This window comes from Betta splendens, chromosome 22 (genome assembly GCF_900634795.4).
Source record: "Betta splendens chromosome 22, fBetSpl5.4, whole genome shotgun sequence".
Taxonomy (NCBI): Eukaryota; Metazoa; Chordata; class Actinopteri; order Anabantiformes; family Osphronemidae; genus Betta; species Betta splendens.
Window position 1 is genome coordinate 3,417,030 of NC_040900.2, and position 17,128 is coordinate 3,434,157.

The 17,128-nt window shown below is 49.5% G+C and overlaps 1 protein-coding gene across 1 annotated transcript; it reads left to right on the forward strand.

The window, feature by feature from the left end:
• The first annotated feature begins 1,945 nt into the window (after nt 1–1,945).
• Nucleotides 1,946–14,619, forward strand: prkcha (protein kinase C, eta, a). The gene is made up of 14 exons (XM_029138461.3): nt 1,946–2,811; nt 5,478–5,541; nt 6,600–6,753; nt 6,960–6,994; nt 7,062–7,144; nt 7,511–7,640; nt 7,717–7,850; nt 7,940–8,071; nt 8,150–8,323; nt 9,167–9,321; nt 11,019–11,157; nt 11,395–11,583; nt 13,631–13,777; nt 13,864–14,619. Exons 1-14 carry the CDS (start codon nt 2,464–2,466, stop codon nt 14,011–14,013), a joined length of 2,034 nt encoding a protein of 677 aa, XP_028994294.1. The 5' UTR covers nt 1,946–2,463; the 3' UTR covers nt 14,014–14,619.
• The last annotated feature ends 2,509 nt before the right edge of the window (nt 14,620–17,128 follow it).

Consider the following 17,128-nt stretch of genomic DNA (forward strand, 5'->3'; position numbering starts at 1 on the left):
AGCTATAGAGTGTACTTGGGCAGCGAGCCAAAGGATTGAGCTGTCCTGAGTTACACGCACATAAATTGGGGTATAGACTGTGAAGTGACTGTAGAAACTTTACAGGTGGCTGAAATTAAGTCATAGTCAGAGACTTGGGCTGCTATGATCTACAGTATGTCAGGCGTTTGGTAGCTGGCCCTGAAAATATGGCATCCTGTGGAGATACATTAGAAGCATTGTATTTATGCCTCCATGTGTCTGAGTCCCTGCGTGTACACAAGCATTCATCTCCGAGTCTCTCATCCGTGTGTGGAGTCATGTGGAGGCGCAGACGTCTCCCATGGGTGCATAATTCAAGGTTTGGCCACGACAACGAGAGCAGGCTGGGGTGGAATGAGGAGGACGGGATGAAGGGAGAAAAAGGGGGGGGGGTGATGGTAGAACAAAGAAACAAAACAAATCATCGTGAACCGTAAAAGTGCCAGCTCTGGCTCCAGGGTAAAACAAAGAGGAGATGAAGCAAAATATACATATATTTAAAGTCTCTACGTCGTAGGAGGAAGGGAAACGGTGAAGAAGAGGACAAACGTGGAGAGGTGACGAGAGCACGGCTGCTCTGAGGTCTCACTCTGCCCCCTGCTGGTCGGTTTAATGAAATGGATCAAACGGTGAATGACCGTTGCATTTGTGACCATTTTTAAACTGTCTGAGCAGGAATGGGGCTAAAATGCTTCAGGTTTTTGCCTTTGCGTAAACGGACATAAGTGTTTTACTTCAACGTGCATCGTCCTCACTGCTGGAAGCGGCTCCCGCTCCGATCTGTCTTCCTTTTATCATCACAACCTTTGTGCTCAGTAAGGTCACGTCTGAGAGGTTGTTTACAAGACAACTTGTATCCCAGGGATGTGTAGGATCTGGGAGCCCGGCTCCTCATTCAGAACAGCTGGAGCGGAGGGATGTGGGGCGCTGACATTTGGCAGAGTGGGGTCAGAGGTCAAGTCTAACACCAATAAAGTGGAGACTTTGATCGTGGCATTTGTGGATGGGGCAGACGTGGTGCCCTCAGAGTTACTGATACAGTCTTTAAGGGGAGAAACAGGGAAAGGCTGCTACACAAGCATTTAGGATGAGAAGGTGAGTATTGATTGTTTAAATGACTTCATTATTTTTAAGCATTTATATTTAAGTCTGGTAAAATGCAAGAGAACAGTATATGCTCATTGTAATTAAATTGTTTACATATCATTTTGTAAATTCAAGTTATAGAAGAGACAAGTTTATACAGGGTTTCTGTTTGTTCACTTGCTTGGATAAGAATAAGAATAAGAAAACCTTTAATAGTCCCACAATGGTGAAATTTCGTCTCACAACAGCACGGTATGATACAGCAGCAAGTAAAAATACAGAAACAGATCAGTGAGACTGGGTTTAGATGGCACAGTATAACACTAAAGAGTGATCAGAGTGTACATATTGCACAGTTTTGCGCAAATATTGCACAAATATTGCACCGAACGAGTGTCTGTATTACCACTGATACCAATGATGCAGTGGGTGGGTGTCAGTTTTGGTGTGAAAGGTGGTTAACATTGTTGATCACCATTTTAAGAATCCTGCTAAGCATCATGAGCAGAAAACCAACCAGGTTTCAGCAATATTCGATCATAAGTAAATTAATAATAATAATAATAATAAAAAATAAGTCAAAGTTGATTTTTGTAAATAAATTAGCACTTTTGTACATAAGGCTACTTAACAAACTAGAAATGGAATCATGTTGATTTAAACATTTTAGGCAATAAATGTGGAAATGAAAAAAAATGCTAATAACTTTTAGAGTTTCATAATAGTTACTTAAACATTTGTTTTGTTGCTTTGTTTTGTTAGTTTGCCTGCGCGCGCGCGTCTCCAGCCCGGAGTCCTGCGGTGCAGTTCGCCACCGCCGCCACCAGGGGGCGGCGCACTCCGCCAGCGCGGAGCAAACAGGTGATCAGCTGCAGCGCCTCCGGGACGCCAGTCGCAGCGCGGTCCTCCGCCTCTGAGTGAACACAAACTACAAATCCAGCCATGTGACACAAACCAAGCCCACAGTGACAGGCCGAGACGCTCGACTCGCGCTCCGACGCGCGCTCCGTGACGACCTGCTGTTATGCGGAACTTGTGCGTTCTCGACATGTCAGAGCCGCGGCTTCCTATTTACTGAGGCGTTTTACGACCAGAGGCAACTGCGCGTTCGGCGCTGGCGGTGAACGTTGACGCTGAGGCTGAGACCAGCGGCTCCGCGTTCAGACGGGATGAATGGAGCTGTGCGTAAAAGCTGACGCCCAACTGGAGTCTTGAGGCGCAGAAACTATGCTTTTTACTCGGCTACGCCGCCGTTGTCTGTTCGTGTCGCTGACTTGAACGCGAGTTATTCTCTCAGCTTTTCTGTTTTAGTCGCTTTTTACTTTTCGCGTAAGGTTCCCCTGCCTATTCAAGAGAATGAAGTTCAACGGGTACCTGAAGCTCCGCATCGGCGAGGCGGTGGACCTGAAGCCCACCACCTTCTCCCTGCGCCACAGCGTCATCTTCAACAAAGCCCACTCCTCCCTGGACCCGTACATCGTGGTGAAGGTGGACGACTTCAAGGTCGGCCAGACGCACACGAAGCAGAAGACCAACGTGCCCACGTACAACGAGGAGTTCTGCCTCAACGTGAACGACGGCAAGCAGATCGAGCTGGCCGTCTTCCACGACACGCCGATCGGATACGACGACTTCGTGGCCAACTGCACCATCCAGTTCGATGACCTCATCAAAACCTCGGGGGGAGAGACCTTCGAGGGATGGGTGAGTAAAGTGAACGCATCACTGGTGTAAACGTGGTCTCGTCCATCCGTTACAATGTGGGGGCCACGGGTTCGTGGTGGGTCCACTTCCACATACTATAGGTGCGTGGAGAGCTGTGGGGGACTTCATACAGTATAGAAACTGACTGTGACGTCTAAAGCTGGGACCTGTGTCATCAGATGCTCATGGAAGTGTTCTCGTAGAGATGATTAAAATTATATGTATTTAAAAGCAGCACAATGAACCCAGACTGGTAAAGAGGCGGCACATGGCTCGGTTGGCGCCCAGAACATTAGGTCTTGGACCCGTATTGGTAGCAGCCAACACACAGTTGTCCTAATTGGTTAATTGATGTTCATTCTGCTCATTTACTACTGTTCCTACTGTGTGTTTACCTCAGAAGCTAATGCATAACCTTGCGTTTGTCACATCTAAGTGACAGGCTGTGGGTCTGTGGGCCACGGTGCGCCGTCACCACTGGGTTTTTACTGCATCTGTCACTTTTCCATCAGCGCTGCCTCACCTGGACCGGGCCCGTCCCCTCTCACACGGGTCGAAGGCTCATCCTGTGGCCACTCGACAGGACAGATCAGGCTGACATCAAACTCTCAGCACCTCAGCAGTTTGTGTGCTCTGCGGCGAGTGAAGTGTGAAAGGAGGGGGAGAAACCGTGCAGCAGCTGTAGCGACGTGCTAATTTAGCTCGCGCACGCTGGTTCCGCTCAGACGCAGAGCGGTGCAACACAAACGGCGCCTGGAGAGTCGACAAGCGGCGACAAATAGGCGCAATTAAGGCTCGGATCAAACGCTGTGTGGACCTCAAAGCACCACACGCACGTCTGTCTCCCAGACGCAAACAAACCAGCTGCTTTGAATCGGGCCTCGCGGTTCAGGTCGGTCCCTCCAGGACTCGGAGCCACCGCAGGTGTTGCTGATTGTGATCTGAACCTGTCCAGGCCTGGTACCAGCTACGCAGCGCAACACGGAGATGAGTCTCCGTCACGCTGACATTTTCTTATCAGCACAGGCTTTAGTCTAAATGTGACCTGCGCGGGTGGGTTCAACAGACAGAACCTATTAAGTTACAATGACCCAACTTCCCTGACACGTTATTCGGACGCCACCAAAACGAGAACCTTTCGCTTCGAGCTTCTGCTTCGGACCCCGAGCCCTGAGAGCGGCCGCTGGCTGGCGCTCACAGCTGCTTCCCCCCTTCAGCATGAAAGCCCAGGTTATCGGGCGGCATCTGAGGGCCCGTTGTCAGCGCCTGCAGAAGCGCCGGACTGGTTGTTTCACACATGAGACGCAGGCCTCCACACGCCCACGCGGCTGTTATCGCCGCGCTCCCACTTGCTCAAGGGCCCACGGGTAAAGACGGTCTCTCTTGGCGCTGAGCAGCTGTTTTTAATGCATTTTTGTGCATTCAGCACACGGTGAACTGTCTGTGCGCCTCATCTTCTTATCACTAGTGAGACCATATGTGCCGTTTGCATGTGTGGGACGTTTGCTGTGTTACAGAAGTCCGCTTTTTCGCCTCCATTTGTTGAGGTTTTTTTTTTTAGCCTTTTTTTTGGACCTAAGGTGATCAGACGATCAAACTGAAACCAAACTGAAAGTGGGTTAAAGATGGCCCCTAAACATTTTTCCACTGAGACAGACCTGATGCCCCATTTCTAAAAAAAAAAAAAAAAAAAGTACAGAAATGAACTTCCTCCTCTGGTACCAGCATTGACTGTTCTGCTTTTTCTACAGCTGTTTCTTTTTGAGCAGATCTGTGCCTTTTTAGAGTGTAAGTGTTCATTAGCATTAGCAGCAGGTAAACACTGGAAACGCTCAGGCTCATTTGTGCATTTGAGTAGATAATGGTTTTTATAGCGTAACAATGAAAGTGACTGGGGACAAACTCCAAAGTTCTTGTTCTGAGCAAAAACATTCTAATACGATGCAGGTGATTAAGTTACACTCGTGTAAGAGAAATATTAATATTAGTAATTAGTAATAAATATGGGCCCGTGAGGCCCTGTAGGTTCGTGTTTCTGTGGCCGGAGGAAGTGGAGCGTGGAAACAGATGAGATAATGCCTAGAGAGGAAGTTTTCACCGTGGACCAGTCACTTTCTGTCTGTTCTGTAGGTTGAGATATGAGCAGGTGGCCAAACACAAAGGAGGCGAAGTGAAATGCCCTTTTCTGTGAATCGAGAGCTTTCCACTATGCCGCGAGTGGCCGCGTGTGCCCGTCTCGCCGTTTCGTGGGCAGGGACCATTTTTCCAGTCGGCGGCGCAGAAATAGACTGAACCGAAGCATCGGCGCGGCCCGAGTTTCCGCTCGGCGGCTTCTGCAGGAAGTAGCTGCGCGCCGCCTCCGTGCAGACCCCCTCCTGCGTGCATGAGGGCCCTGTGACACCAGTCCTGGCTCCCAGCTGAGCGTGAGGTCACAGCATGAGGTCAGAACCGGTAGAACCCGCCGGGCCTGCTCACGCGCCGCTCTGCCAGGGCCCACATTCCTTAGATGCTTCTACCGCAATACTAGAATACGCCAGGTTTCGACTAGATGGACCGAATTTAGTAATAATAGTAAATTACTGTTGGTGTTGTAGTGAATACACTTGCTGGTTTTCTGGCTCTGAGTGACGTAACATTGCTTCGTGTCGTGTGTTCCGTGTGTGCAGATGGACCTGGAGCCGGCGGGGAAGGTCTACGTCCACGTCACCCTCAGCGGCTCCTTCACCGACGGTGAGGCCTTCATTCCTTCACTCGTTCACACCACTGGCCCCGGAATGCGCGCGCTCACACCGGAACGCGGATGCGTGTGCGTCAGGAATGCGCCGCCGAGCCCCGGGTTCTGCAGGCGCAGCCCTGGACGCGCCCTCGCGGACGGGGAAGACGGCGCTGCGGGAAGTGACCGTGCAGCTTTCGGCCACGTGTTGGTCGTCTGCTGATAAGTTCGCACCAGGCGGCAGTCGGGTGTCTTTATCGCAGCGGCCAAACTCTGAAACCTGCTTCCTGTGGCGAGTCGCGGCTTTTTAAACAGCCTTTATGTTTCGCCCCATTTTCTGACTCGCCTCTGGTTCTGTGTCGTTTGAGCTCCGGCTGGAATCTTTGTTCTATTACATAACATAAAATAACAGCCGTGAAGAGGTCGAACCACAGAATAAACGCCGCGTGTCCGTCAGACAGTTTTACATGATGCTTAATATTAACAGATGTGAAAGACATGTTCATGCAAAAACCACAGGTTCATCAAGAAGATGAGATCAACAGCACGAACATCACCACTAAGTTTTACATAAAGACATTTGAATCCGTAGAGACAAGTTTAAAACTTCAACGGCTGCTACATGAGCAATACTTAGGAATTATAATTAGGAATTAAATAATATAATAGCTTGGTTTGTGCAGAACCTTGTGTTCGTCTTTCAGACTCTTGGCCTCTGTGTGGGTGTGGACTTTTCAGAAGCTCTGATCTAAATGTGAAGCCCCTTTTCACACCGTTGCCACAAAAACGCCTGTCGCTCAGTGAGGAGCTGAGGGGGCTCAGCAGGCGCCGTTCCGTCACGCATGTGTGGGTTCACGCAGTCGCCGAGCGCTGCGACGTGCAAAACCAAACCACGCTCGCGACAAGCAAAGTCACCCAAATGCACAAACGAACGCTTCACATTCAGGATTATATGTGCAAGATTCATTTATATTATCGACGATTAGCTCACGCGTGGGTTTGAGACTTCTCGACAGCAGCGTCTTTTCTGGCATTCGTTTAAAGACGAACCTTGTGCTGTCGCCCCCGTTTTCAGACGAGGCCATAGTGAGAGAGAAGCAGTTCAAGCAGTTCACGCGGAAGCGTCAGGGAGCGGTGAGACGGAGGATCCACCAGGTCAACGGCCACAAGTTCATGTCCACCTTCCTGCGGCAGCCGACGTTCTGCTTCCACTGCAAGGAGTTCATCTGGTACGAAAGTCAGAGCACCTCCTGCATGTGAATGATCTGAGCCCTGTCTGACTGTGTGTGTGTGTGTGTGTGTGTGTGTGTGTGTGTGTGTGTGTGTGTGTGTGTGTGTGTGTGTGTGTGTGTGTGTGTGTGTGTGTGTGTGTGTGTGTGTGTGTGTGTGTGTGTGTGTGTGTGTGTGTGTGTGTGTGTGTCTCTCCCCATCACAGGGGCGTCTTTGGAAAGCAGGGGTACCAGTGCCAAGGTGAGCACAGCACTTCCTCCCGTCTGACGCTGTGAGCCGTGAGCCTGACTCAGTGTTTGCCTTTCAGTCTGTACCTGCGTCGTGCACAAGCGCTGCCACCAGCTGGTCGTCACCGTGTGTCCGCTCATGAAGAGCCCGACCAACGAGCAGGTACCCGCGAGTCGGCGCCGCGCCCACGCGCTCCCGCCGCCAGCTGCAGCTGCAGCGATCAGTCGACTGCACCACTTCCTGTTTCTGATGCTCACCGGGCCGGCGCTGAACCGGCACAGCTCCCACACGTGCTCCTCGTAGCGTTTACTGACAGCTCTCTAAAAGCGCCCAGGCTCCTTTGAGCTTCACAACCTCTCACTTTTGCCTCGTTTTACTATATTTCGCTGACCTTTACAAGTTTCGGTTCCCGTGGGGAAACTGTGGGAGAAGCACATGCGGCAGCAGAAGCAAGGGTTAAACATGACTCTTCATTCCAGCACCGTTCACACAGATGTGGCGCTTTGACCGTGCCTTTCCTCTGTGCAGCCCACGAACCAAGGCTTCAGCATCAACCTTCCTCACAAGTTCAACATCCACAACTACAAGTCCCCCACCTTCTGTGACCACTGCGGCTCGCTGCTGTGGGGCATCGTGCGCCAGGGCCTGCACTGCAAAAGTAAGAGCCGCGTCCCGATCCCGTTGCCTCCGCGTTTCTTCCGCTGAATTCTCACGCGTTCACGGCTTCGTTGCAGTCTGCAAAATGAACGTCCACATCCGCTGCAAAGGCAACGTGGCGCCCAACTGCGGCGTCAACAGCGTGGAGCTGGCCAACAAGCTGGCAGAGATGGGCCTGCAGGCCGGGGGGCTCTCCAAGCGCAACTCGGTGGTACGAAACCCAGTGTTTGAGGGGAGAGACTCCAGCCGAGCCGGGTTTCACTCGGCCTCACGCGGGTTCTGCTTGGGGTTTGTCCGCAGGCCAAGATCGCCGGTCCGACGGCGGCGCCGGCCGAGAGGAGGGAGAGCGTGGCCCCGGAGCAGCAGGCTCCCAGACTGGGCCTGTCCGACTTCACCTTCCTGCAGGTTCTCGGCAAAGGCAGCTTCGGCAAGGTGGGCGCCGCGCGAGGCGAGGCCAGGCCGCGCCTACGACGCCCGTGCCGCTCAGTGACACGAACGCTGCGTTCGCAGGTGATGCTGGCGAGGCTCAACGACAGGGAGCGCGTGTTCGCCGTGAAGGTGCTGAAGAAGGACATCATCCTGCAGGACGACGACGTGGAATGCACCATGACGGAGAAGCGGGTCCTGTCGCTGGCGCGCTGCCACCCCTACCTCACACAGCTGTTCTGCTGCTTCCAAACGCCGGTCAGTACCGTTAGGCGTGAGCTGCGATGCGGGCGTCGGCCACCAGGGGGCAGCAGCTCCTCAGGTCTGTCTGCAGACGCGTTTCCTGCTCGATTCTAATCTGCGTCACCTTGGATCAAAATAGAGATGCAGAGTAGCACAAGGTGAAGTGAGACGACCCAGTGACGTAGCACATAGGATTAAAGTGTGAAATCATATCCACTCACCGTCAAGCGGATGTAGGGAATATTTCCATAACTCACTTGAGAAATGCCAGGCATCGAGCGTGGAACGGGGATTGTGGTTGAGGGTTCATGCTTTTCCTTTTACCAAATGACGCTTCTCACGAGAAAATCACAGTTTCTCACCAGCCGCTTCCGGAGTTTGCAAATGTCGGGAGAGAGAGAATTGCAAAAGGTTTGAGGGTTAATTCAACTTTGGAAATTCCAGGGTTCATTGGGTGGGATTTTGAATGGTCCAGTCCAGGAAGTGACCTGTTCTGCAGGTTTGTGAATGATAAACCGGTGAAACTCTCCTCACACACATTGAGCATTATGCACCTACTGTCACGGCCAACCGGGGCTGGATGTTTTGCTCATGTCATCAAGCTTCACGGACACATCTGTACATCACATTCTCCCGGGTTCTTTCCCCAAGGCCTCCTTTTCTAAATCACTTTTTGACCATAAGCCGGAATGAGGGAGAAAGATTTATGGAGCTGCTCACAGTTTGCCCCACTGACTCTAGGCTGCAGTGGGTTCACAGGATGAGGAACGTCTCCCAGCTGAAAGCTTGTCCTGATGGAATGATCGCCTCCTCGTTGGCCGATTTATTTATTTATTAATTTATTATTCTTTTTTGCAGGACCGTCTCTTCTTCGTGATGGAGTTCGTGAACGGCGGCGACCTCATGTTCCACATCCAGAAGTCGCGGAAGTTCGAGGAGCCCAGGGCTCGGTTCTACACGGCGGAGATCACCTCCGCTCTCATGTTCCTGCACAGCAAAGGCATCATCTACAGGTTGGAAGCAGGACGAGGAGCCGCTATAAGCCTCACTTACAGCCCAACTTCCACCCCGGCCTCAGACGCTTCGGGCCTTTTTAGGACTCTTCCTGCAGGGGCCGGTGTGGGAGAGCAGCGGGCCTCCTGCCAGATGATGATAAGGGGCCACCATGTGACCTGACAGTAAATCCTGGGCTATATTTAGTGGTCCGTGTGTTTTATGTCAGCCTCCACCACATAGCATGACTGCCGCTTGAGAGGCCGCGCTCGGCTCGCGTGCTACATCTGAAACAACAAACCAAATAGCAGCTCGCACATCAGGCCAGTTGCCCGCCTCCATCAGTGTAACATGTGATCCTGTGACTTGACCAGTTGATTCTATTTGTGCTTTTAGCCTTGGGTGAAGCTGTGCTTTTCATTCATTTGGCATAAAACAGATCTTCTGTTTCTGAGGAACTGCTTCCCATTGGAATAAGGCCATATTTGCGGTTGTAGAACTGTCGGCGTGACTCATGACATCCTCACCTTTACACCCCTTAGCTTCGTTAAGGCGTCCTGGGTTTGTTGGTACTGGACCCGGGGTGAGTGGTCATGATGTGCGACCGCAAGAGTCGATCTTTGACCCGTTTGAGTCAGTGTTACGCAATCTGCTTACGTTGGGGAAGCGCAAACCGGATTAATGCGAGACCTCTTGGCTCGTTTGCATTAAGAATTCCTTCTTACGTCTTTTCTCATCCGGCTTCATGGAAGACAACCAGAATGTATTTTTATTAGAAGCATCATTTAGAAGAAGATTCAACTGTGTTTAGTTAGTCAACACCATCGCGTCCTATGACATATTGTTTAGCTCTGAGCATCTCTGTTAAATGACCTTGGTTGGATGTTGGGTCACCTAATCACAGATTAGAGCTCGACTCCATAGTCCTCACTCTGGAGATTTAATCTCATTGTCACATGACAAAGGACCATCTGACGTGAACACAGAGACCAGGAAGAACGTCCACCTGCACGGTCAACCATCCGATGTCTCATGTCGCCAGCGGAGCAAAGGGACTTGCTTCTGTAACATATGGACTCTGAGGGCCCTGATTTACAAGTGATTTAATGTAAAGCATTACAGTATCACCGTTATCACACCAGTGGTCACCATTGGATGTTACCATGGCCTCAGAGACTGGGCGCGCAGATGATGTGAAATAGAAGAGTAATGGGGGGATTTTTTATTGTTTGTGCAAGTCAGGAAGCAGAGACCTCACACGAGCATGATGCACGGTGATTGGCAGATGACAGAAACCACCTCATAGTCTAAACATCTGGCCTCCTGAGTGCGGCGGCTTTAAGTCAGCATCGGAACCTGAATCTCTGCGAGTACGAGCGCATCCGCAGCATCTTGTGGCCGCGGTGGGTCAGTTTGAGCGCATCTGCATGTTCCGTGCCGTCGGAATATTCTGGACGGAAGCGCGCGGCTTGTGTGCCTTGGCGTTCCTGGAAGCGGAGCGAGTCGGATGTTTCCTGGCTGCCGTTTAATTGCCCGTTACGCGCTGCCACACAGGCTTCGCTCCCCTCAAAGGCCCCTTTCCATCTGTCTCGCCACAAATTTCTACCTCGAGGTCTTTGATTAGAGCATCTGCTCGGCTGTGAGTGTTGGTGACGCTGTGATCGTCATTTCTCCATTTATTTTGTTTAATTTTCCATTCGCTGGCTCTGCGTTTCAGAGACCTGAAGTTGGACAACGTCCTTCTGGACAAAGATGGACATTGTAAGCTGGCAGACTTCGGCATGTGCAAAGAGGGCATATTTGAAGGCGTGGCCACGGGGACGTTCTGTGGGACTCCAGATTACATCGCTCCCGAGGTCAGTTCATGCCCTTGAGTTGTTCCTACCTGCATACGCACTGCCACCTGCATCTGTATGAAACCACCTTATGTCCACCGCATTATTACTCTGAGTCCAGCTTCTGTTTGGCTTCTGCAGCCCAGGGTCCCAGAGTTCACTTGATGCACTTTTCAGTCACTCTGCCCCATTAAAACAAACTTTGCAGTCGCTGTAGGATTCTCCCTGTGCCCGAACCTCATTTCCTCATTTCCACAGATCCTGCAGGAGATGCTGTATGGGCCGTCTGTGGACTGGTGGGCGCTCGGCGTGCTGCTGTACGAGATGCTGTCAGGCCACGCCCCCTTCGAGGCCGAAAACGAGGATGATCTCTTCGAGTCCATCCTCAACGAGGAGATCTTTTACGCCTCGTGGCTCAGTGCCGAAGCAGTGAACATACTCAAAGCTGTAAGTCACCTGCCTGTTGACTCTGTGCTTGTCAGACTGGTCTTTGTGTCCGTCTCACCCCACCTCCCTATTTCCTTCCAGACTCAGTAAACATTATACAATTACAGGAAATGTCTGTGAACCTTTAAAAAAAAAAAAAAAAAAAAGATCTACGGGTGGAGGAAATCAATCATTCATTGGATCTGTGACCAGCATTGTAGAGAAATATCAATAATCTGTAAACATTTACTAAAAGGCAGATGATATTAGTGGAGAGTGTAATGTGATCGTATAGTATGAGGGGGAAAAAAAAGATCCCATTTTGGAAGTTCTTTCCTTGTCCTTTAGTCTGAAACCCCCTGGTGGACTGACCTCTCATAGCTCTGAGTCCACTGTTAGCTCAGGCCTCTTACATAACTATATTAAGGTACGGTTCAGTGCCAAGCCGGAGCACACAGGCTATAAATATGACCACACCTCCTCCTGTCTCACCCCCTTCCCCCCACACCCCCCCCACCCCCCCCCCCCCCCACCCCCCCCCCCCCCCCCCCCCCCCCCCCCCCCCCCCCCCCCCCCCCCCCCCCCCCCCCCCCCCCCCGTGACACTGCTCCCAGTGTCACATGTTAATGTAAAGGTGCGTATTGGTGTGACTGGGTTTTAACACTGCTGCACTATTTATACTGAAGCACCGGAGGCTGATCCGATGTGATCCTGTGGCAAGAGTTAAGTTACAAGGTGCTGGTCTTTAGTTAGAAAAGGTCCTACTGTTGTAAGCAGGTTATTTAAAGTGTATTTGAAGGTGTTTTGGTAGATGTTCTGTAAAGTCATGAATTAGGATTTAAACTAAAGTCTTGGATGAAAGGACATACAGTCGCCTGGCTCCTGTATCCAGAGGCATGAATGAATGTGTTCCACTTTGCCTGCAGCACCTGGAAACATTTGGATTGGAAAAGTCTCTGTGTTAATATTTCTTCCTTAAATATAGATTATTAGAGCTGCATTTATTGGATTCATTCATTGAATCATGTGGTGCTGAATGCAAAGTGTCTCCCTTTTATCCATCTCAAATATTTAACTATTGAATTAAAATCACAGAATAAATCAAATTAAATAACAAAATCTAAAACAGAAACCCAGTTTGTAGCGACCAGTCTGTCTGCTTTGCATCTTGGTGCTGGTAACGTATCTTCTGGACGTATAATGCTGACACGGCAGGTCTGGTGCTGAGGATGGCACAGCTGACGTGGCGCCAGGAGCACGCGGCACCGACTTCAGTGGAAAAGTTCTGTCTCGCGCCTGCTGCTGAACTGATTGACCCCTCGTGGCGCGTCTAAATTACAGTTTATTCCACTTCAAGGACCGTGTTGGTCTTTTTATGCGTTAGCGCCTTAACTATAAATGACATCATCAAACCGACTCGGACAGCGTTAGGGGGTAGTTTCAGTAGAACGTGAGAACAGATTTTAGATAGTAACTGTTTCTATTATCTGTAAACTCCCCCTTTTTAGTGCTTTATCTCCCGTCTCTTTATTCTAGTAAGTGTTTGAAGCTAAACTGGCCAAACAAATCAATCTCTCCGTCAATCTCAGGTTGTTGTGGCCACTGTCACTGCTGATGCAGGGGCCCATCGTTTAGTTCTGGCCCGGCCTGAATGTCAGCGCCGGCCCTGAGCTGCGTGTCCTTTTTATTAGAGCGTCAACACATTTATTTCAACTGCCTCACGGTGACAAGTCAAAACAAAGTGGTTTCAGTTTAGGCCTCTCACGGGCAGAGATCCAGTTGACGCTCACTATCTGTTCACCTTCTATTGTTTTGTTTTTATTATTGCGCATTGGAGGAAAGTTGAGGCATGTAGTTGAACTTTTACCTACTTGTGCATTGTAAATGCCCGACACAGAGCAGGGTGTGTTTTACAGTATATGACTTTGGAAGACGTCTGACTCAACCTATTTGGCACTGCTCTACTACTGCCCTCATCTAGTCTGATCCAGTTCACTGCTGTTGACTCCTTTTATTGTATGTAGTCCTGACTATCTCATTCATCCACGTGTTGCTTTCTCTGCTCCAGTTTCTGACCAAAAACCCAGCCCGGCGTCTGGGCTGCGTGGCCTCGGAAGGAGGCGAGAGCGCAGTGACCGGCCACGCGTTCTTCGCCGCCATCGACTGGGAGAAGCTGAACCGTAGGGAGATCGAGCCGCCGTTCAAGCCGAGGATCGTAAGTCCGCTGACCGCTGTGTAGAAATGATGTTGACGCTGCTTAGGAGACGATGCTAACGGCTCTATCCTCGTGATTCACGCTAGAAAACGCCAGAAGACGTTAACAACTTCGACCCGGACTTCACTCAGGAATCGCCGACCCTCACGCCCATCGACGACCCCCTGATCCCCCCCATCAACCAGGAGGAGTTTCGTAACTTCTCCTTCACGTCCCCTGAGCTGCTGGAGAGCTAAGCTTCCCGTTGGCCTGGACCTCCTCACCGCGTCCCACTCTTCTGCGTCTGCGGTTTTATCCTGGACAGTTCCCGGTGACTCATGATGTACGATGCTGTCACATTCCCCAGAGACACATGGGTGCAAAGCACCATGGCTTCTGCCAAACACGTCCTTGACGAGAACTAGGTCTGCACCTGGTGAACTCTCCTGAAGCACTGCTGTAATGCCTGGATGTTTTAACTGTTACATGGCTTCACTGGGACGCAGAGACGGCGTATCTGTCGCTCTGTTGCAAAACTTGAAAATAGTTTTTTACTGTCAAACTGTTATATTGTGTGATTTACTGTGATGCAATTACCAGCGTTTTTTGCCAGATACTTAAATGAAAAAGAACCGTTTGGAGCATAATGGTGTGGCTTGTGTGTCATTTTCATACCAGCGCTGTCCGGAAAAAGGAACAAATGATGTGGCATTTAATCAGATAAACTCCACGAAAACTCAACAAGCAGAAATCACGGAAACATGATAGGCAATACTAAGAAATACAGATACACACACCAAGTATGGTGGGTTGAATCTATTTACTACCAAAATAAAAGCATAGAAGTAAACTTGGAATTTACAGTATTTCTATTTGTTTATGAATATAAATAAATATTTAAAAGGATAAAAATCTAAGTATTGTTAAAAGTGCGGTAAAGCAATAAACTAATGGCTGATGTTTAAACCTCTGGACCAGATTGAGATAATAAGGAAGTGTATTTGTTTTTTCAGTCACACCCTCCAAGTACAACTTGATATGTGTTTTTGTCATTTGATCAGATCCTTGTAAAGATGATGCAATATTACATCAGTCTGCGGAGAACACTCCGCTACCGATTCAAGCCAAACAAATGTCTATGTTCGAAGCTTTTCCTTTTAAAGGTACAGGAGCCTGAGGAATAATGAGGCTTTTAAGGTGTTTGCCACTTCCCAATTCCCAGCTTTGGTTTCAGCCTGCTGCTGCGCGTGCACACACCCTCTCTAAGAACAGCCAGGCTGTGGCCGCACTTCCTCCCTACGCGAGCGTCGGTCACCACGCTGGCTGCCGAACGCATGCCCAACGCTGTGCAGGAACACATGCTTTCAGCTAGGAGGAGGCACGGGGGCGCCGCGCAGTAACGCCGTACCTGCCGGAGGCCACACTACGGTTCAGTCGTCAAAAACCAGCAGAGAATAAACAGGAAGCTCACAGCGTCACTGCTGCTCCTTGTTACAGGAACAGGAAATGATGATGCTACTCGAGCCGTTCACTCAAGACTGTTAGTGAAAGAAGTGAAAGCAACAATAATGACTTTTCGAGCCAAGCTGAGTGTGCTCAGACACAAACACCTCCAACATCAGCAATCGAAGCTGGACTCTAGTTTTAGGGAGGAAACCATTGCATCTGCTACTCTCTTTAGTTCCCTGTCATTTGGACCAGAACCTTTTTTGTTTAAGGAAATGTAACAAAAATGTTGCGCTTCAGCATCTTTAGCACCACTGATTAAACATGCATTGTTTAATGGACGCAACAATAGCAAACTAATCTACTTCACACTTTCTCTAACAAAGTTGGACAGAAGGAGCTAAAAAAAGACAATGGATTTATTCAGTTTGCCCATTATTAGATTGATTCCTCTGGTAACGTCTGAATGCAAGGAAAGATTTAGGAGGCTTGTCTCAGCTTTTATTACTGAGACACACAGCCAGCAGTGTGTGTGCGCCGCTTGGCTGAATCAGTGTTTGACTCTGGTGTCTTATTTGTCCGATGCCCCTGAAAGCAGCAACAGATCACCACAAAGATGCCACAGAGACGCCGCATGATAAACGTCCACTTATCTTACAGCTCTGTGCAGGAATTGCATGCAGCGATAAACGCTTCACGGCTGATTACTATCGCAATGACATTATAATAATTCTCGCACATTTCAAATTCATTTTCCTCCTTTCAGAGCTGAGGTAACGGAACTTTAATTGCAGGAAAGGGTGCACCATAAAAAACACGCCGGTGACGATTCTCTTACTTCACCTGCGTGAAGGTTTTACAGATAGTAATCTTACACTGTTTGCTCTCACAGACACACACTGCCAGGCCTTGCACTAACCAGTGCTCACTGTTGGCCAGGGGCACAGTAAAAAGGTGTGGCTATTGGTACAGACAGTCTCCAGACCATCCGAATCAGCTTAATCATGATGACTAAATAGATAAATACTATTTGCAACAGTTTGGTCACCTGTGATCCATCCATCATCCACTTTCCCCATCATATATAGCTTCATCTAAGGTGTGGTACATACAAAGTGATGTGTCTCATTCTGAGAGGGAGGTCAGCCACTTAATGACCTTAATGACCACTGTGGACTGTGCCGGATCAACTCTTTAGAAATCCTGTATTTCCCGAGACTGATTCAAACATTTAGTTTAGCATATAGTTTTGGCCGTGACTGTGTAGAACTGTGTGTGACGTGTTATTTGGTTTCCGACGCGAAAACGACACTGAACAACAGTCTAAATACATGAGATTATTACAGGGATGAATCGTGTACTTGTCCTTTTGAACCGACCAAGAGCACTTCTGCAAGGTAAGAGTCATTGACGTCCGGAATGAACCAAATTGTGCTGAGTAGGAAGATTGAGTCCTTTATGCCAAGATTGCAACGGCAACATTTAATGGGGGCTGTACGGGATGGAGAAATCAATTTCCTTTCTGATGAAGGAGCTGAATCATAGACAGCATGAATAACTGCCAAACAAGAGCCACAGCTGGGGTGAGGGGCCGGTTGGGTGGAAAAAACGCTTCAGGAAAATCACCAACGCCATCTCAAAGGCATGTGAACGTCTTTGTGAAGATGAAATATATGAGAATCAGAAAACACATCTCTGTTATCTGAAGCATGTGAAAACTTTCTCTATAAAAGCAAAATTGTTTTTTTTAAATTGTCACAATCAGCCAGTGGCCTACTGCAGTGAACGGGTCCAGAGCAGTATGTTTGGCCTTAAGGCTCCAGGACACAAACTGGACCACAGAGATGCTGTAAGGGACCTCCTAGTACAGCATGAATCTGACATGTGTGTCGTGTTATGTAATTCCGGTGACGTAAGATTACTTCG